General features: G+C 39.4%; 1 protein-coding gene across 3 annotated transcripts in view; it reads left to right on the top strand.

The window, feature by feature from the left end:
- The window catches only part of brun (trafficking protein particle complex subunit brun), a 129,844-nt gene that overhangs the window by 79,365 nt on the left and 28,198 nt on the right, over nucleotides 1-22,281 (top strand). For all 3 annotated transcript variants that reach the window (XM_068393737.1, XM_068393738.1, XM_068393739.1), the window contains exons 2-12: nucleotides 312-473; nucleotides 915-1,106; nucleotides 1,459-2,210; nucleotides 2,401-2,575; nucleotides 2,736-2,998; nucleotides 3,374-3,514; nucleotides 3,790-3,988; nucleotides 5,021-5,131; nucleotides 10,738-10,900; nucleotides 18,005-18,144; nucleotides 20,489-20,574. In XM_068393737.1, the coding sequence (XP_068249838.1) occupies nucleotides 353-473; nucleotides 915-1,106; nucleotides 1,459-2,210; nucleotides 2,401-2,575; nucleotides 2,736-2,998; nucleotides 3,374-3,514; nucleotides 3,790-3,988; nucleotides 5,021-5,131; nucleotides 10,738-10,900; nucleotides 18,005-18,144; nucleotides 20,489-20,574 (2,343 nt within the window). In that variant the 5' untranslated portion in view covers nucleotides 312-352. The remainder of the gene's footprint in view (nucleotides 1-311; nucleotides 474-914; nucleotides 1,107-1,458; nucleotides 2,211-2,400; nucleotides 2,576-2,735; nucleotides 2,999-3,373; nucleotides 3,515-3,789; nucleotides 3,989-5,020; nucleotides 5,132-10,737; nucleotides 10,901-18,004; nucleotides 18,145-20,488; nucleotides 20,575-22,281) is intronic.

Here is a 22,281-nt window from a genome sequence, read left to right as displayed (position 1 = left end):
GAATTTCTGATTTGGTATGAATATGAATCTACTGTATTCGCTTTTGGGAAATATATCTGTTCACCACAATGGCCTTATATTTATTAATTTCTTGTACAGTATTGGATTATCTTAGTAGCATTTTCCCTTATGATCATAGTTATTACAGTATACAGAATTGTTACTGTGTCATGATCCATTAACAACATTATCTGGCTTCAAAGGTACCAAGAGCAAATATATTATTGTTACATTATACCACTTACAATTATGAATAAATTTTTAGGTTTCCAAAACTTGTTAAGATTATTTATTTTTGTTTCATCTTGCAGGGTGTGTCCAGGCCTGAGGGTGTCTCTGGGTGGGGAGGGAGATGAGGTCCTCCGTGAGCGTTATCCTCTCCAGCCCACCCCCAGACACCACCATGAGTTACCCAGATTATACCACTAACCCCCATCATCATCAGACGCTGCTTGTCCTTGTCAAGCAAGTCGGTAGGTACTCTGAATAGGCTTTGACGTTTTATTGTTTGCAGAGACCTTCGTTGTGTTTAGGGAAAGAAATCATACTGTGTGGACTTGTCTCGAGTAGCAATTCTTGCACTGTAGTGGTTCTCTTCAGAAGTTTTTTCTTTCTTTTCATATTTATCAGGATTTTTTCTTATATGATGTTGACTCTGCTATATTGTGCCACTAGGCTCAATCAGTAAGATAGTGTCTCCTATTGCTAATAAGATCAAAGAATAATCTCCCTTTTTTATACATGAGTTTTGAGAAAGAGTCAAGCATAAAGGTTATTGGTGGTTTTAAATGGATATTTTATGATATTTGATTATATGCAAACTGTGATTTACAGTTTGTTTCTCACAAAGTTTTTTTTCCTTCCCTCCTTAATTTTCATGCAAAGAAGTTACTATATTCTTTACTGTATTTCAGGGTCACAGTTGAAGAGTCGGTCTTTTCACAAACTCTACGAGCGCATTAGTCGTGTGGGTCACGTCAAGGTAAGCGATTCAAATGGGTCACAAAGACCCGTTTGGGTCACTTACAGACGGGACTACCCAGTTGAAAATAATGACTGGGGCGACTTCCAGACCCATCGTAGGGTCCTTGGGATTATTACGATAGGTATGTCTTCTTTTCTATTGTGTTCTCTGGACTAATTGCACTTTGAGTACAGTACCATTTTCTTATTGCAATTTCACTGAATTTTACATAAATTTTTCAGTAAAGAATACTGTGGTGTAGTTTATTATCTGTAATATGAAATGTCTTAACAAGTCTGTTTGACCAGCACCAAACAGTACTTATGTTTCGTCTTCCAGCAGTCAGAGTACATTACTGTACTATACAGTTTTATGTTGAAGCAATTGTAAGTTTTCATAATAATACAGTTTGTGAATTTTTCATAAATTTCATTCATTTATTTGTTCATCGATACATATTCTTTTGTGTTAATAATAACTCTCTGATATTGTAGGTCAAGTTGGAAGTCAGAGTGATCTGAACGACATATGCAAGCAGCACGAGAGCCTGAAGGTTAAATACTCATCCACACTGTATGATTCTCGGTGCATCATCTTGGGTCTCAACCCCGATGGCACTATATATGAGACAGATTCCCGAGGTCCCTCTAGGGGTACGTCTCCAGAACCCAATGGCAACTTAGACCCTGCTCAACCTGTGACAGTCAACGGCCATGCTCATCCAACACACGTCAAGAAAATATCTGCTGGCAGTACTGATAGGGATAGTGGTGTTTATGAGACAGTTAGCAGCGAAGATAAACCCACGGATTCTGACAGTCATTCTGATAGTCCACAGGGAGGTCCTCTATCAGAAGGCATAACAGACCTCAAAATAGATACAGCTATTACTAATGGCTCTGACTCGGGTAGCGAAAGTACAAGTGAAGTAGGTTGTTGTGATGACAGTAAAATAGATTCGCCTCGTGACTTAGGCTTGGACTCTGCTGTGGATTCTGCCCACGACACAAGTCAGTCCTCTATCAGTACTTCAGCGTCACATTCATCAAGGCTGTCGCTTCAGCCACCTTCTAACTTTAAGACAAGAGCTCTCTTCTACCCTACAGGTGATCATGCTGTCAATATAGAGAGCCAGTTGCAAGAATTCATCAGCTCATTATTTTGGGTGCTAGAATCTAAGCGACTTGATAAGAGTCAAGAGAAGTTAGAGAGACCCCCTTTGTTGTGCGCTCCATTTGAACGCAAAGTGAGTGTTTGGGCAAAGTGTAGCATTAGTCATTGTAGCTAAAATTTTGACATACCATTTTTATTCAAAGTAAACAATTTTGATCATAAGCTTTAATGAGGTGTACTGTATTGTGCTTGAAGAAATTTTCAATATCATTCAGTTTTTCTCATTTTGATTTTTTAAAATTTGTTGTTTATTCTCCTGTAAGGACTTCATTGGCCTTGACATGGACTCCCGTACAAACAAGAAGAGATGCGTTGGACGATTAAGAAAGCAGCTAGCTGATTTGACCTTACAAGCTGGGTTACCATCTGAAGCTATTAGTCATTATGCTCATGCTGCCGATACACTCAAGAACTGTAATGACTGGCTTTGGTTAGCAGGTGAGAAACCTATTGAATTGTCATATGTTTGACGATTTTTAACGTCCAGAAACTGGAAATGATAAAGTTAAGAGTTTTGGTTTTTTATCATCAAAGTATGATACCGGTAAAGTTAAAGCATATTTTAATGATCCATCCATCTGTTTGTTGTTTTCAACAGCTTGCTTTGAAGGTCTCTGTGCGGCTTCGGTTATCATATTGTATCCTAATCTCCGAAAAAGTCCAGGGCTTCAGCGGTTCTGCAGCCTCGGGGTTGGTGGACAAGGCAGTGGAGTAGCAAGTAGAAGCCGCAATGGTTCAGTTAATACTAACTCATTACCCACTGGCCTCGAGCCTTCTGTTGCAAAGCAGACCAACAAATTGTGTTTTTCTCCTGATGACATTGTTGACAAGTATAGAGAAGCTATTGTGCATTATAGCAAGGTAAGCTAATAATTTCATCTTTGTATACAATACCTTAGAAAATAGCTGAATAATTCTTTGAGCTAATATAAATGTATAGTCCCTCTGAGAAAAGCCTTTATGAATATCTGTCACTTCTTTAGTACAGTAATTGATTTGGCTAAGGTTATTAAAGAGAACCTAAGTTTCTGTCTTTATCCCTTTCATGTACTACAATGTTTACAAACAATTTAAGAAGTACAGTAAAGTACTGTGCTGTTCCCGAGGAGAATTTAAAAGACCTTATTTTAGATATTAAAAGATTTTATTTTAGAATTTAAAAGATCTTATTTTAGTAAAAAATTTCGGAAAAATTTAGTTTCTTTAATTGAGAAACATTATGTTCTTTAATTGTAGTATCGAAATGCGGGTGTTGTTGAAACGGAAGCCAGCATCAAGGCTGTTCACGTGTTGATTGAATTGAGGCGTTACCTCATGGCTGCTGATTTCCTAGCCAATGTCGTCTTCATCAATCTACAACTTTCGGATGAAGAGAAGGCATGTAGTCTTTAGTTCTATGTTTTTAAGAAATTATTTGGTTTATATCAAGTTTGGTATTTTGTAGCATCGTATATTGTTTATATGATAAAAATGGAAATATAAAATAGAATTATGATGTGTACACAATCTCTTGAAACATTTACAGTATTGGGAAGCTATTTTTGTTGAATTACAGCAAATGATTATTCAGCATTTGTCATGTTTCCTTCTAGTATATTGATGAATGAGTTTCATCAAAGAAATGTGTTTTTAATGGACACTAATATTTCCAGATTGCAAGATTTAGTGCCCTTTCGGACCTATACCATCAAATTGGGTTTCATCGCAAGGCTTCTTTCTTTCGGCGAGTGGCTGCCATGAGGTGTGTTGCTCCTCAGAATCAGCAACCAGATTGGGGTCAATGCTATCGGCTTTTGTTGCAGACGTTAGAAGGATATAAAGTGTGCCTTGATCCATTAGAGTTTCGAAATGGTAAATATTTCATATTTTTTTTTTACATGAATCATTCCATAACAGGGACTAGAATAGACTTGGTTCAGGTAATATAAAGTTCTTAATGGCATTACATGACTGTTTAATTATCTGACAATTGGAAGAAACCACTAAAGGAGAGCTGGATGGTATAATCCTAAGATATTAGAAGTAAGTAATTTTTTATTCTTCCCTTTTCAAGTGATTGAATACTTCATAGATTGCAATTTTATTTTCTCTGATTTTAAATGAAATTCAAATAATTCAGGCCATGTCGGTAAGTGTTCTGTCTCGGTGGTCTACTTACTACCTTTTTTTATCAATGTAAGAAGTGCTGAAAAATCTTGTATTCCAATAAGCATTCTGTGCAATACACACTTCTCACGTAAAAGTTATTTTTAAATTTTGAGTTTTAGGTATTTTTTCTGAGAAATCACTGAAGATTAAAAAGAACATCATTATTTCACTGTGAATATCCCATGTCTCAGTTATTGACAGACATGTTACAGTTTTATCTTGGGATATACTGTAGTATGAAAAATAAATTTATATTGTAAAGTATAATAGAATCTCTCTTATTAAGACATGGCGAGGAGGCCATGTCCAGTTATGCCTGAGATTTTACAGCACCACCTATGCCTGCTTGATTTTTTATGAACCCTTTCCAAGTGGATGATTTTTAACTGGAGGGCTATAAAGTAAACAATGGTTAAATTATTCTATAATTTTGATTTGTGTCATGTTTTTATGTTTCATATCCATTATTATTCTCTTGATATTGAGTTCAAGGACAGAAATATTGAAAACTGGAATAAAATGTTTTTAATAATACACTAAAGTTTAATCGATTGAATTTTTAGATGAATAGAGCTCTGTATGAAATTGATTTTTCCTTTGCAATTGTAAATTGGGATATAGTTTTTCTTTAATTGTGTGATTAATTCATTATATATGAGCAAGGAATACTGTAATACAAATTTGTTTTTATTTATAATTTTACTAAGATTTATCATCTATAAAACTCTTTTGCAGACGGTAGTCAAGGATGGCCTTCATTGCAAATACAGATACTACAGGAACTCGTTGGAACCTCACGAAGAATGGGACAAAATGCCTTCTGTACAAGGCATCAAGCCTTTTTAGGTAGGTCTGGATTTGCATACAGGTGTATATGTCATTGTGGAAATAAATACCTTATTCCACGATTGTATGTTTAACTATTGTAAATAATCATATCTTCTGAAGAGTTATCAGGTGAAAGTGCTTATGTGATTTGGATGTCATCAAGATGTTTGATTATTGTTTTTGAAAATATATCAGTTAGGCTAAAGAGTGTTTTTTAGTTGAATTATAAAAGCCTCATCTTATGGGCTAGGGTATTGATAGTTATTATTGCTCCCTTTACTTCAGTTGTACTGAATTTTACCTTCTGCAAATACAAAATTCGAAATGATTTTCATTCTCAATGTAAACCTCTTATTTCCCTTATACTGCTTGGAACACTACGTTGGTGGACAAGAACAGGTTTAAATATTATTTTGAAAGAAGAGCTTTCAACCCAGCCCCTTCAAGTGTCTTTGTTTCTGTTGCTGCTTCATATTGCATAAAGGATAATGATAGGTTGAATATTGTAGGACTTGAAGCGATTAAGAGTATTGCACACCAGAGGGAAAGACTATGCCATTAACGGTAACCTCATTTCCAGCCAACACTTCTCCATTGGGTGTATCACTTAAGGCTTGTTCACAGTAGGAAACAGAGTTTGAAAACAGTTGTTGAATCTTTATATACAACTTGAAAACTGTTTGTAAACATGTTTCCAGTCCAGACCTTGGTTGATGTCAGGATGCCTGTTAGTGTAGTAGTCTCTATATGTTACTTGACAGTTTTAATGCACTTGAGGAGGGATAGGAAAAAGAAAAGGAGATGGGTGAGGAAGTTATTAGGTAAAAGGGGGCATGTCATACTGACTTTCTTCTAGCAGAATTGAAAATAGGTGGAACAGGTTTAGATAATTTTGTTCAAATGTCTTAGTTTAGTGAGATCGGTGTTACTGTATGGACATGAGTTGTGATATGATAGTGAAACAATATCCAACAAATTTTGTAGATTTGAGAACAAAGCCCTCCGAAGAATATTGGGAGTTAAATGGCAGGGTAGGATTAGAAATGAAACTCTTAAGAGATATTATTCGAGTGCCCTAAGGTGGATGAGATCATAGTGAGGGAATAGATGGAGATGGTTTGGGCATGCTCTTTGCACTCCCCAAGAGAGATTAGTTCAAACTTTCAATGGGCTCTACAAGGGACTAGAAGAATTGTAAGACCCAGGCCTACATGGCTGAGGGCTATGAATCATGAAGTAGGAGATGATTAATGGAGAAGTATTGAATTAAAAGGTCAAGATATTGATGAAGGGCGAAATCTAACCGCGGCTCTTTGCGTCAATAGGCGTAACTGATTTGAAATAATTTTACTTTTCTATATGTATAATATACTATACCTACACATGTTCAGTAAATATGTACAATATACTGTATATATATATATATATATATATATATATATATATATATATATATATATATATATATATATATATATATATATATATATATATATATATATATATATATATATATATATATATATATATATATATATATATATATATATATATATATATATATATATATATATATATATATATATATATATATATATATATGTATGTATGTATGTATGTATGTACAGTGAACCCTCGTTTATCGCGGTAGATAGGTTCCAGACGCGGCCGCGATAGGTGAAAATCCGCGAAGTAGTAACACCATATTTACCTATTTATTTAACATGTATATTCAGACTTTTAAAACCTTCCCTTGTACGTAGTACTGTTAACAAACTACCCTTTAATGTACAGAACACTTAATGCATGTAATACAGTACCCTAAACTAAAACAGGCACAAATATTAAAGGCGACTTTATATCATGCGTTTCCTAAACACGCCAAAAAGCACGATAAAAAATGGCAACCAATGTTTTGTTTACGTTTATCTCTGATCCTAATGAAGAAACAAACGCATTTACACATCTGTTTATAGGTTAGTTTTTGCATCAATTATATTGATTATTCAGTACAGTATGTTGATTTGGTTATTACTAATGTTTTACTTAATTTTTCTTAGGACTTCCAAATGAAATTTTTTTCTTTATGACGCCACCTGAAACGACGGCGTCATAAAGTACGCTCAGTAAACAAACTAAGGAATTTAACCCGCATGATGAAAGTGATAAATAATGATATTACAGTAAAAGCTTTTATAAAATATGTTATTACAAATATTATTTACCGTATCTATATAAAATCATACATACGTAGCAAAGCAGGAAAACAATCTGAGAGAGAGAGAGAGAGAGAGAGAGAGAGAGAGAGAGAGAGAGAGAGAGAGAGAGAGAGAGAGAGAGAGAGTTGTTTTACATACGTAAATGTAAATTTTAAACAAAACAAAAATAGCCCCATTTCATATAAAATAGATTACAAATATTTTACTTTATCATATTACAGTAGTCTGTATAATACTGTAAAGTTCAGTACAGTATGTTGTTGTTAAAGTCGTGGCGATGAAATTCTCACGAAACAAAAACACGCCATTTGATTACAACAGCTGATTCATCTCTCTCTCTCTCTCTCTCTCTCTCTCTCTCTCTCTCTCTCTCTCTCTCTCTCTCTCTCTCTCTCTCTCTCTCTTCGTGTTATACAATACTTACATTTAGATGAAGAAACTAAAATTAGTTTTCTTGGTGTCAATTAAATACGAAATGAAATAATTAGGCCGAGTCTACATCCATTTCAATCATAGCCAAAAATAGGGCATCCGATTTCATCAGCAAACCACTATTTTTTGGGAAATATCATTTTATTCTAGAAAATTGTCACTCTTTAAATAGTTAATTGCACATTAAGAAAGCGTGTACTTTTGTTTTTAAATTTCGGGTGTGTTTTAAAAATCGAGTATTGTTGACTTTTTTTTTTTTTTACTTTTGGCTGTGATTAGATCAGCTGTCATCTAGCTGCCGCTCTTGAGTGTGTACGAATACACTAACAAAGTATCATTTATACCATTTCTTAACTTATTCAAACCGTCTACAGGATACAGTTGATATTACATAAGCACCAATGTGTTATAACCTATCAAATTTTTTTGTTTATTACATTTAAACCCCCCTCTATCTCTCTCTCTCTCTCTCTCTCTCTCTCTCTCTCTCTCTCTCTCTCTCTCTCTCTCTCTCTCTGTGGGCTACTTTTCACTACCTCCCATTCCTTACCTCTCTCTATCTCTCTAACAAATGATATCTTTGTTGCTCCTCAAAGTTTCATTTATATTGAAAATCAATCATGATTCAATTTTCCTTACTTTCTCCAATCTCGCACCATCGGTCACATCGCGGTATTTTCGATATTTCCGGAAAATCCGCAATATATGTATAGACATGGGTTATGAAAAAAAATCCGCGAAGTGGTGAATCCGCGATGGTCGAACCGCGAAGTAGCGAGGGTTCACTGTATGTATGTATGTATGTATATATATATATATATATATATATATATATATATATATATATATATATATATATATATATATATATATATATATATATATATATATATATATATATATATACCGTATATACTCGTGTAATGTTCGATTTTTGAAGGCCTATTTTTCAGTTAAAAAAGTAAGGGTCGAACATTACACGAGATATATATTTGAAAAAGTAAAAAATTCTGCCCCACCGGTAGGTAAACATAAGCTAGGCCTACGCGAACATTACCTGCGTATGTTATAACGTGATATGGTTAATGAAAAAATAATAATTTTCAAATAAGTAAATAATTTGATATCCTATATGTTATTATTATTGTAATTAACACTAGCAATAAAATTACTGAAAGGTTAGCAAGAGAAAAAGTTGCTAACAACGCAACCAATACTCGATGTTTACATTTTCTCAGCTGTGCTCGTATGGTTAAAAGTTGGAATTATTCCTCAAATTTATCATTTATGCCATTTTTGTAGTTATGCCAATAATATGTAGGGTAAAAATAGTTTCATTACTTTCATTATACATTTATATATTAATGTAAATCATTTCATGTGTGTCGGTGGTTATCGCACCTCAACCTAGACTAACCTACTGATAAACCAGACATAGAATTCAAGGTGTGATATTTATAACGGTAGTATAAGACGACCCCCCGTTTTTAATGGTTAAATTTTGGAATATAGGGTCGTCTTATACGCGCAAATATACGGTAAATGATATTAATAATAAACCCCAAATATTTTTTTTAATTGAATCCACATTTTTTTCCTCAAAGTTCGAACGCTAGTTTCGGTAACTCCAAACATTTTTGCGGCTTGAACGTTATTTGTCTTTTCAGCGGCTGCAATAACTTGAAGCTTGAATTTTGCAGTCATTTTTTCATATTTCTTGGTAGACATCTTGATGGGTTATGATTAAATTCTTTTTCATATATACTGTGATGAAAAAAAAGGATCAGCATAACGGGTAATTATAATTACCGTAATTACCGACAATTACCGGTAATGGTAATTTATTACGCAAAACGATTAACCAATTTTGTTTGCTACTTGTAGTGTTTACTTGTTTTTGAAAGCTATTAGGCGGTGATGATAATCGGCTGTTCGCAACTAAAGTGTTCGCTAGAAAATGTACGCTGAATACTCAATTGTTATTGTAAACAGATGTTAGTATTTAGTTGTTGTTCCGATTTGTTTTATACAATTGTTTGTCAAACTTAGGCATAACCCCTACTTTGTTGGTAATTATGGTATGCTGGAAATAAAAGACCATTGAGGCATAACCTCTACCTTACTGCCAAAATCAAGACTCGAACATTACATGAGGTATATGATGAATTCATGATTTTGAAGGCAAAATAGGGGGGTCGAACATTACACGAGTATATACGGTATATATATACACATATACACACATATACATACACACAGTATATGTGAATATGAATATGCATATACTGGTATGTATGTGCATATACTGTACTAGTGTGTACAGTATATGTATATGTTCACACATATACATACATTATATATATATATATATATATATATATATATATATATATATATATATATATATATATATATATATATATATATATATATATATATATATATATATATATATATATTATTTTTTTTATTTATTTATTTATTTGTTTATTGATATTGTACATATTGCATTAATCTACCAGTGCTGTACTGTTCCAGGCACTGTAACACAAATGAAATAGTTTTGTATATTGCATAGATTCATATAGGGTATAGATAGCTTAACTAATTTTTTTTATTATGATCAATAGAATGGTAGTTTTTTCACTGTTATAAGTTTATATCTTCTCAACATCGATAAAAAATGATGAATAAATTGGCTGATGTAATAAAATCGTATGATTTCAAATATGAAAGAGAAGAGGCTGCTTTTAAAATGTTATACTGTATCATTATCTTCATATTTTTCTTTAAATTGCTGTATAAATTGCTGTATATTTATTCATGCTATTTATATTTAGTAATAGTATATTAATATAATGCTGAAGAACATTATGTAGAATGTTGTAGTATTTATTGACATGTTTTTCTGTGATTATTCTACATTTTGTATTTAGAAATGAAATGTAATTTAGGTTTGCATTTCTCTTCCAGTCAGTGCTATGTTGTCTCACATGTCTGATGCCGAGAAGCAAGAGATGGCGACTATGCTAGAATCGTTGAGTAATCGTTGTACAAGTGGTACAGCTCCTTTGGTTGTGCAAGACACAGGGATCATCATACCATCCGTTAATTTTCTTAACATACCAACTTGCAGGTGTGTAGGTTTGCAAGTGTTTCCAATCTTAAGCGTTGCTGTTTTGATTGTTTAGTATACTGTAATTATTAACTCATTGATTCAGGTAACAATGTCTTGATTTACTATTATTTGTAAGGGTTGCTACCCCAGTTTATAAACCCATATTCTAGAAGTAGGTCCTTGATCAAGCATAAATTTTTCAATATTAAACTTAGCCGGTGATTATATAAGCTGCAGCTCTGCTGCCCGACAGAAAAACTCTACGTTCAAAATACGCCAGCGATCGCTATGCAGGTAGGGGGTGTACATCAACAGCGCCATCTGTCGAGCAGGTACTCAAGTACTCCATGTAAACACAGAACCAATTTTCTCTCTGTCGTGCCACCGGCAAGACCTACTAAATTCGCTGTTGCTTACTGGATTGGTTTTCACAGATTTTGGTGAAGTACACATTTCTAGTTATTAGCTTTCGCTTTGCAGAGGTTATCTTCAATACATCCTTGCTTTCTTTTATTGATTTTGGATTATTTGTTGACGACTTTGGATAGATTTTGAATTCCCCTTTGACTAATTCAAGATGGCTGACCCTTCTCAAGTCCCTAAATACAGAAAGTGTAGTGCTAGGGACTGTTCAAGGCGTCTTCCGAAGGCCTCTATCGATCCGCACACCGTTTGTTCCAATTGTCGGGATAAAGCCTGTCAATTGGAAGATCGATGTGAGGAATGCGTTGGGCTTTCGGAATTCGATTTTCTCGAATTCCTGAAATATTCACGTAGGCTAGAGAGAGATAGAGTCAGAAGTTCATCTCGCTCCGTTGATATTTCCTCTCCTCATGCCCCACAACCTTTTCCTTCCCCTGTAGTGGTTGCTCCTGATCCCCCTTCTAGCACTCAACAACCTTCGATGGCAGATATGATGCGTGCCATCCAGGCTCTGGGTGAGAGAGTCGAGTCATTGGCGAGTGACCGTAACCAACTCATGGCAGACGTCAAAGAGTTGAAGGGTAAGAGTGCAGTGGGTAGTGACAAAGTGAGTGGTAGTGTTGTGGATAGTGTTGCGCTTGAGGGTTCGTCTGTTCGTGCCTGTCGTCCTCCTAGTCCGGGACCTCTTGCAAGCTCCCAAGCCCAGGGGAGAAGCAATGTCGTACGACCAAAGGGTTCGAGAGGCTTTAATCAGCGAACAGACGTTCCCTCCGTGGTTTCGGACGTATCTATCCAAGATCGTCCCACCCACAAGAAGACGAGAGAGCCCATTTATTCCTCGTCTGCGGAAGATGTTTCTCGGAAGAAACAATGGACCAAGGTCTCACGGCCTCTTAAACGCGAGTCGGTCCCTTCCGCGCAAGTCCAACGGCCCAGTTGTAGCCACTGGGTCAGTTCGGACTCGCTGCAGTCTTCCGATGACTGCACACCTCCTAAGAGAGGCAAAGCGGTACCGCATCAGGCAGTAACACCGTCTGTTGCCGCACCTGCTACTGTAGACCCTAAGTGGTCTTTACTGCAGACCATACAGACTCAGTTGACGTCATTAATGCAGGACTTTCGTGCGGAGAAGGTTGACGCTGCACCAACCGCTAGCCTACAACCTCCTACGGTTGTGCGTCCAGTGGACGCTGAGGCTACCTTCTCCCGCACTCCAGCTGTGAGAGTCCCGCCACCCATGCGCTGCCAGCCGCATGTTGACGTTCAGCGACGCACGGAACCTTCCGTTGACGTTCGCGAGTTACAACAACAACCTAAGTTGTTTTGTTTTGACGCTGTGCGTCAACTTCCGCAACCCAGTGTGGTTACCATTACTCGCCCACAGCAGACTAGACAGTCAGGAGCAGACGCTTTGCGCCCCCGCGCTGCTATGGTAGTTGCCAGCTCACAGACTGGGCAACAGTTCCATGACGTTGCGTCCGATGCAGTCACGCATGCACCCGTGCTGCCGGACTCAGCTGACCAGCCAACTCCTACTCCTCTGCCGCTTCCTCCTCAGTATTCAGATGATGGACTCTCTGATGATGACGACGCTGCACACATTGACGACCCGCATACGGACATCGACGAACCCAAGACCACGCAACCCTCCTTGGACTTTAGGAAAGTTCTTGCACTGTTCAGGGAGATGTATCCTGATCAGTTTGTTTCTGCGGCCCCACGCTCACCTCCATCTGAGTTCGCTTTAGGCACGCAGTCATCCGCGCCTGCCTTTACGAAGCTCGTCCTCGCCCGCTCGTCTAAGAGAGCTTTAAGAGTGTTGGGAGAATGGTTGCAGTCCAAAAAGCACCTTGGGAAGACAGCATTCACGTTTCCCCCTGCGAAACTCTCTTCCAGATCGAGCGTCTGGTATGCCACGGGAGAAGTTCTCGGCTTGGGAGTTCCTGCCTCTGCCCAGGGCGACTTCTCAAGCCTAGTAGACTCTCCCCGCAGGCTAGCCATGAGACGCTCCAAGATTTGTTGGACTCCTTCAGACTTAGACCATCTGATGAAAGGAGTGTTCAGAGCCTTCGAGGTTTTTAACTTTTTGGACTGGTGTTTGGGAGTGTTGAGCAGGAAGATCTCCCCTTCTGACAAGGAAACTTCCATGTTCATTATGTCCTGCATGGACAAGGCCATACGGGACGGTTCCAGTGAGCTTGCGGCTTCGTTCGTTTCCGGGGTCCTCAAGAAACGGGAAAACCTTTGCTCCTTCTTGTCAGCTGGAGTAACACAGTGTCAGAGATCGGAACTTATGTTTGCTCCTCTCTCAAAGTGCCTTTTCCCAGAAGAGTTGATAAAGGAGATTGCTGCCTCCTTGATTCAAAAAGACACGCATGACCTGGTTGCGTCATCTGCCCGCAAAGCCACCCCTTTGCCTACCGTGTCTAGACCCAGGATGGACACTCCAGCGTCCAGGTTCATTCCGCCCTTTCGTGGCAGAGCCTCCAGCAGAGGAGGTGCTCGTGCCGAAGGGAGACGTGGGAATAAGAAGAAAGGTACCAAGTCCTTTAAGGGCAGAGTCTGACTGCCACATTCTTCAGACAGCAGTGGGAGCCAGACTCAAGAACTTCTGGCAGTCCTAGGAGAAAAGGGGCGCAGATGCACAATCTGTGAAGTTGCTCAGAGAAGGGTACAAGATCCCGTTTATACGCAAACCCCCTCTAGCAACGTCTCCCATCAACCTCTCTCCCAGGTACAGAGAGGAGGACAAGAGACTAGCTTTGAAGCAAGAGGTGTCCCTCTTACTAGAAAAGGGAGCGGTAGTCAAAGTCCGGGACCATCAATCCCCGGGCTTCTACAACCGTCTCTTCTTAGTGGTAAAGAAGACAGGAGGGTGGAGGCCGGTGCTAGACGTCAGTGCTCTGAATGTCTTTGTCACAAAGCAGACGTTCGCCATGGAGACGACAAAGTCTGTTCTAGCATCGGTCAGGAAGGAAGACTGGATGGTCTCTTTAGACCTAAGGGACGCTTACTTTCACGTCCCCATCCACCCAGATTCCCAACCTTTTCTAAGGTTCGTTTACGGGAAGGTTATCTACCAATTTCAAGCCCTGTGCTTTGGCCTAAGCACGGCTCCTCTTGTCTTTACGAAACTGATGAGGAATATTGCCAAATTCCTGCATTTAGCGGACATCAGAGCCTCCCTCTATTTGGACGACTGGCTTCTAAGAGCTGCTTCCAGTCGTCGCTGTCTGGAGAATCTAAAGTGGACTCTAGATCTGACCAAGGAATTGGGTCTCCTGGTCAATATGGAAAAGTCCCAACTGGTCCCATCCCAAACTATAGTGTACTTAGGGATGGAGATTCACAGTCAAGCTTTTCGGGCTTTTCCGTCGGCCCCCAGAATAAGTCAAGCCCAAGGATGCATCCAGAACATGCTAAAGAAGGACCGATGTTCAGTCAGACAGTGGATGAGTCTGATAGGGACGCTTTCATCCCTGGAACAGTTCATCGCGTTAGGGAGACTGCACCTCCGTCCCCTTCAATTTCACCTAGCTGTGCACTGGAAAAAGGACAAGACGCTAGAAGCGGTCTCGATTCCCATTTCCGAGAAGATGAAGTCATCACTGACTTGGTGGAAGGACAACATCCACCTCAGAGAGGGTCTGCCCCTGGCTGTTCAGACCCCCAACCACGTTCTCTTCTCGGACGCATCGGACACGGGCTGGGGTGCGACATTAGACGGTCGGGAATGCTCGGGATCTTGGAACTCGAATCAAAGAACGTTACATATCAACTGCAAGGAGCTACTGGCAGTTCATCTGGCCTTGAAAAGCTTCAAGTCTCTCCTTCTAGGCAAGGTGGTGGAGGTGAACTCAGACAACACCACGGCCTTGGCGTACATCTCCAAACAAGGAGGGACCCATTCTATGACGTTGTACGAGATCGCAAGGGACCTCCTCACTTGGTCAAGAGATCTAAACCTTTCTCTAGTAACGAGGTTCATTCAAGGCAACATGAATGTCATGGCGGACTGCCTCAGTCGGAAGGGTCAAATCATCCCAACAGAATGGACCCTACACAAGGATGTGTGCAAGAGACTATGGGCCACATGGGGCCAACCTACCATAGATCTCTTTGCAACCTCGATGACCAAGAGGCTCCCAAATTATTGCTCGCCAATCCCGGACCCAGCAGCAGTTCATATAGATGCCTTTCTACTGGATTGGTCCCATCTAGACCTTTATGCATTCCCCCCGTTCAAGATTGTCAACAAGGTACTGCAGAAGTTCGCCTCTCACGAAGGGACAAGGTTGACGTTAGTTGCTCCCCTCTGGCCCGCGAGAGAATGGTTCACCGAGGTACTTCAATGGCTGGTGGACGTTCCCAGAACTCTTCCTCTAAGAGTGGACCTTCTACGTCAGCCACACGTAAAGAAGGTACACCCAAGCCTCCACGCTCTTCGTCTGACTGCCTTCAGACTATCGAAAGACTCTCGAGAGCTAGAGGCTTTTCGAAGGAGGCAGCCAGGGCGATTGCTAGAGCAAGGAGGACATCCACTCTTAGAGTCTACCAGTCGAAGTGGGAAGTCTTCCGAAGCTGGTGCAAGTCGGTATCAGTATCCTCAACCAGTACCTCTGTAACCCAAATAGCTGACTTCCTATTATACCTGAGGAAGGAAAGATCTCTTTCAGCTCCCACAATCAAAGGTTACAGAAGCATGTTGGCAACAGTCTTCCGTCACAGAGGCTTAGATATTTCCAACAACAAAGATCTACAGGACCTCCTTAAGTCTTTTGAGACCTCGAAGGAGCGTCGTTTGGCTACACCAGGTTGGAATTTAGACGTGGTTCTAAGATTCCTTATGTCAGAAAGGTTCGAGCCACTACAATCAGCCTCCTTTAAAGATCTCACTTTAAAGACTCTTTTCCTCGTCTGCTTAGCAACAGCTAAAAGAGTCAGTGAGATACACGCCTTCAGCAGGAACATCGGATTTTCATCTGAAACGGCTACATGTTCTTTACAGCTTGGTTTTCTAGCCAAAAACGAACTACCTTCTCGTCCTTGGCCGAAATCGTTCGATATTCCAAGCCTTTCTAATTTGGTTGGAAATGAACTAGAAAGAGTCTTATGCCCTGTTAGAGCTCTTAAGTTCTATTTAAGACGAACTAAACCTTTACGAGGACAGTCAGAAGCTTTATGGTGTGCTATTAAGAAACCTTCTTTACCTATGTCAAAGAATGCAGTTTCCTATTATATCAGACTGTTGATACGAGAAGCTCATTCCCATCTGAATGAGGAAGACCATGCTTTGCTGAAGGTAAGGACACATGAAGTTAGAGCTGTCGCAACTTCAGTGGCCTTTAAACAAAATAGATCTCTGCAGAGTATAATGGACGCAACCTATTGGAGAAGCAAGTCAGTGTTCGCGTCTTTTTTTCTTAAAGATGTCCAGTCTCTTTACGAGAACTGCTACACCCTTGGACCATTCGTAGCAGCGAGTGCAGTAGTGGGTGAGGGCTCAACCACTACATTCCCCTAATTCCATAACCTTTTTTAATCTTTCTCTTGAAATGTTTTTTATTGTTGTTTTTTGGGTTGTCCGGAAGGCTAAGAAGCCTTTCGCATCCTACTTGATTTGGCGGGTGGTCAAATTCTTTTCTTGAGAAGCGCCTAGATTAGAGGTTTTGATGAGGTCCTTTAGTATGGGTGGCAACCCTTGATACTTCAGCTCCTAGGAGTCGCTCAGCATCCTAAGAGGATCGCGAGGCTCAGTAAGGAAGACGTACTTAAAAAGGCAGAGTAATTGTTCAAGTCGACTTCCTTACCAGGTACTTATTTATTTTATGTTTGTTATTTTGAATAACTGCTAAAATGAAATACAAAATACTTAGCTCATAATAATGTAAACAAGTAATGCTGGTCTCTACCCACCCCCCTGGGTGTGAATCAGCTTATATAATCACCGGCTAAGTTTAATATTGAAAAATGTTATTTTTATTAATAAAATAAATTTTTGAATATACTTACCCGGTGATTATATATTAAAGGACCCTCCCTTCCTCCCCAATAGAGACCCAGTGGACCGAGGAGAAAATTGGTTCTGTGTTTACATGGAGTACTTGAGTACCTGCTCGACAGATGGCGCTGTTGATGTACACCCCCTACCTGCATAGCGATCGCTGGCGTATTTTGAACGTAGAGTTTTTCTGTCGGGCAGCAGAGCTGCAGCTTATATAATCACCGGGTAAGTATATTCAAAAATTTATTTTATTAATAAAAATAACATTTTTCAGTTGCATGCTTTACTTGTATCCTATTAAGGCAATTTGTTTACTTGTAGATATGTAATTAAAAACTGTAGATCAAATAGGAAATGTGTTTGATATTCTAGCCTTCAGGACTAATTTTTAACTAATACATCAATATTCATCAATAAAGGAAGAGGAAGACAAGGTAGTAACCCTCCAATATACAGTAATAAAAGTTAAAGCAATCTGCAGTTATATAATTACTAATATTTAAGGACAGTTGAGTTCTATGTCCATATATTTTTATTCAAGGATTTTTATGGATTTCATCAAGGCTAGAGTGCGATGCTTTTTTTTTTCCTAATGTGTGACTGTATTTACATGAAATCTGTTAATTTTCAAAAGATGAGGATATTAATTTTGTTTTATATACTGATTGACTAAGTTTTGTTATTCCTTCTTTCAGGGGAATCCGAATCGTTGCTCCAGACATTGGTAGAAAAGCGGAAAGAATAACCCCCGCAGCAGATGGAGACTCTGGTCCTTTTATATTCACACCCTTCACATCTCTAACAACCACCTTAAATCGTTCCCAAGGGAAAATGGGTAGGTTTTTTCTTTCAGTACACTATTTTAATATTTTTCTGTCATTAAAATTTTTTTTTAAGTTAATGCTTGTAAATGATAAGCATTTTTTTAACCCTTCCGATTTTTTTTCGACATGAGCAGCACTAAGAATCAGCTTTGTTGGGTAGTAGAGCTGGTAGTGCTCCTTAAGTAGTGCACATTAGCCTTAGGGTCTTCGTTGTTGTGTCCTGTACCGCACATGTTTCATACACGCTCATATACTGTAATGCTGTTGATTTTTTTTTATCGCGCTCTCCCGCACTGTTACTAGAAAATCTGTTTCAGCTTGCCATCGCATGTTTCACTTAGTTTGAATTTTTGTGACAGGGTTACTCTCAACTGTTTGTATATAAGTCCATTACCTTGTTGAATAAACCTTACTTGCATTCATCTTGCCCCTCTAATGGTATCTAACAACCACCCTGCACAATTGGTGACCCCGGAGTGACTCGAACACCCAGGATTCTGATCGTACCACACATTTCTTACACGCTCTTGCAGTCCCTTTGGCCCAGAACTTCATCCATTTCTTAACCTTTTACTCGATTCTATTTGCTCTTCCTGTCTCCCTACAAACTAACCCTGTACACTCCCCCCAGCTGCAGTTTAGTGCAGCATATATTCTAGCACTAGAATATATGACTGAAATTCATCAGTAAAGATACAGATACTAAGTATTCTATACTGTTTGTTCGACTCAAGTGTGCGACATTTTTGCATTTTAATTTCAGATTTCTATTTCTATCCTACAACATAGCTGGCAATCCCTCCAGGTATATTTTGTTTTGATTTCAATCTTCATGATAGAATTATGCAGTATTGAATAACCATGTGAGTCTAGAATTATTATGGTTTATAAGTTTAGTTGAAGCCCTCTTAAGATAAAAGATAAAGAGAATAAATATAATTGGATTTGTAAATGGCACATTTTCCTGATTTTAAAAAATCTCCTGAAAAGTGTTTATAACATTGAAATATGTCTTTTGTATAAATTTGTGAATCATTTTGAGCTCAAATATGATTTTAGAGGTTCATAGTGATAAGGCCTAACACAGTAAATATGTAATTCATTACTTTCATAACATGTTGTACTGTAAACTTTATTGTGAGCTAAGCATGTCATTTTCGAGTCATAGTCGTATATTAGCCATCAATGCACAGTACAAGCTACTTCTTAATGTCAAAGTGTTGCATTATGTTTTATAAGTCCCATGGGAAAAAATTACCTATTGATTTTACATTTACAAGTAAGTACTCAAGGCTCTTAACGTAAGCCTGAGTTTTGTGGGTAACATTGCTATCCTAGTATTTTAAAAGAGTTCATTAATTTTAACCAGAGTTGAGGATAATGAGTACTGTACTGTAATTATATATATATATTTATATATTGTATGGTTGTTTTTCGGTCATATGGAAGTTACGTTTGGGCATAACTAGTGTTGCAGTTTCCCTCAGTGTGAGCAGATTTTCACTATGAACTGATTGAGGAGAATGGAAGAGAACGTAGCCGCCTTCTTACTAAAAAACTTGGTTACCTTTTAGTTCTCAATAAATTTAAAGTTAACAGATTTAATAGAAAAAATAAAAGACTAGAAAAGGGTTTGTTTTCTCATATTTATGATACATATTTATTATAGTTTAACAGGGAAACTTTTATTATGTGGTTTGAAGATAATCCTCTAATTGATTGAGCAAGAAGCAATTATGAGAGACCGCATATGAGTAATGATATGGTATTTGTATAATTATTTTAATTGTATTAAAAGTATTTTTTTTCTTTATTGACTATAATTGCAAAATTCATAGTATTTTGTAAAGTACTTAAAAGTTATGTGAAGGTAATTTCAAGTTTTAGCATAGCATATACAGTATTGAGAATGTAGGATATGGTTAAAACCAAACTATCTTATTTTGCTTTTAACGTGACTGCATATTTGTACTTCGATGGATTTACTTCAAAATGTTATAGATTTGTCCGTAGGTCATACCCCACATATCCATCAAGTTATGTTGAAATTGCTTCTGTAATTTTTCCATAGTGTTGTTCACAAACAAGAATTAAACTAACAATATATATGCCGTTAACTTAACATTACGATTATTTTCAAAGTATTGGTCCGTACTTGTACTTTATCCAAAATGTTACAGATTCATCCTTGAGTCATACCCACATGACTACCAAGTTTGGTCAAGATCGGTACTGTAGTTTTTTATGTAAATTTGCTGACAAACAAACAAATAAGCTAAGAAATAGACGAGTAAATACATATCTTTTATTAAACCTTTGATTGGTGGCAATAAGCATCATTGTTCTTCTTTACAGATTTTGATTGGGTTGAAGGAGATGTGTGCGAAATTATCGTAGAACTAGAAAATCCAATGACATTTGAGTTGAAAGTCACTAACATGGTAAGTGCTTTCTATTGGATTACTGTATTATGTAATGCAATGCTGTGTGTCTCAAGTGATCTTAAGGTTCTTAGAGTGGAATATATTCCATTTTTTTTCTTTATAAAAGTTTTGTTTACTGACTTGCGATAAATAACCTTTTACTGTTCAATAAATCCCAATTTGTTCCAACACGGAGTACTTACCTCAAACTACTTTCTTAGGAGTATCTGGGATCTCCTCCCATCCGACCAGAATTTTGTGTAGTTTACCCTATTCCCGTTCTCAATGCGGTGTAAACTCTGGCGGAGTGATACGCGCCCAGAGATGACCCGGGGTCAGAGAGCATGCTTTCTCAGGTCTCGCTCCCCAGTAAGTTTTTGGTCGCGTCGATGTTAACACACCGACGCTCTCTAACCCAGTGCGACCCTTTGTGTCCCCGATCCCTTTGTGTCCCACGCGGTTCCCACGTGGTCCCTTGTGTGCTTCCCTTCCTTTCTCTCTGTGTTCCTGTGTCTCGCGTTATATTACTTGTTCATTATGGAGCAGGCCCGTCGTTGCCCTGGGCCTATGGCCGGCAAATCGTGTGGCGCTTTTCTCTCAAAACCCGAAGTTGACCCGCACTCCTTGTGTTCGTTGTGTAGGGGCAGTGTGTGTTCCCCTACAGCCACGTGTCCGGACTACGAGTCCTGGAATGAAGTGCAGTGGGTGCGTTACGGCACTAAAAAGAAGAAAGCCTCTCATCGGTCCCCGAGGAAGTCCAAGGTCTCTTCGCCTCTCGCTTCGCCCGGCGTCCCATCTGATAGAGCTTCTCTACCTTCTCCCCCTACCCAGAGTAGGGGTCGAGGTAAGTCTGTTGCGGGGAAGCAGCCGGTAGCCCTTCCCCAGAAGTCTAAATTACCAGACAGTGGTATTGTGTCGTCTGTCCAGGCAAGTGGGGGGCCTCAGGGAGGGACGGGTGTGTTTTCGGGGGTCGAGGCCCTGGACAAAGGTGGCCCCATATCTTTGGAAGATCTTATGTGGGGAAGGTCGGCAGCAGCTTCTTCTCCCGACTCTTGGGCGGGCTTTTCAGGTGCGTCAGCAGCCGAGGGCGGCGCCGAGAAGGACGACTCGCCGCCATCAGACGTCCTCGTGTGGGCGCCTCCCAAGACGCCCTTCAGATCTCCCCACAGAATAGAAGAGGAGTTCAAGGCCTGGTTTCCCAACGAGGAGCTCCCCCGCTCCCCTCCAACACCGTCAGCGTCGTTCCCAGCGGTGTTTATGGAGCCTGCGTCGTCGGCCGGGCCCCATGCAGAACCGACAATGACACGTCGACTTTCCGAACCTCCAACGAGACCCTACAGATCCCCGGCTTGCTCGTTTGAGGCCTACCCTTACTCTTCAGATGAAGGAGCCCCGAGAGACCATAGTAGGTGGCAGGATAGGTCTGGCAGGAGACGATCACGGTCGTGCTCGTCTTCAAGACCCCGCCACGTGGATAGACGTTCTAGGTCCCCCAGGAGGAAGTTCAGAAGTCTTTCGCCGGAGGAAGAATGGGTGCGAGTTTCCATCCCGTGTAGCCAACTCCTGGGGGCGGCAGCCGTCGCGGGCACATCGGGATGGCTCCCCAGACCCTGATCACCAGTAGGATTCATCGACGGGAGCAGTTTTGACCGGCGGAGGAGCTCCTCGCATCAGACGTCGAGGGACAGGCATAGGTCCGCGAAGGTTCCGACTCCACCCGCCCAG

Source organism: Palaemon carinicauda, chromosome 19 (genome assembly GCF_036898095.1).
Source record: "Palaemon carinicauda isolate YSFRI2023 chromosome 19, ASM3689809v2, whole genome shotgun sequence".
Lineage (NCBI taxonomy): Eukaryota > Metazoa > Arthropoda > Malacostraca > Decapoda > Palaemonidae > Palaemon > Palaemon carinicauda.
Note: the sequence above shows the minus strand (reverse complement) of the source record. Positions and strands in the feature narration are given on the sequence as shown.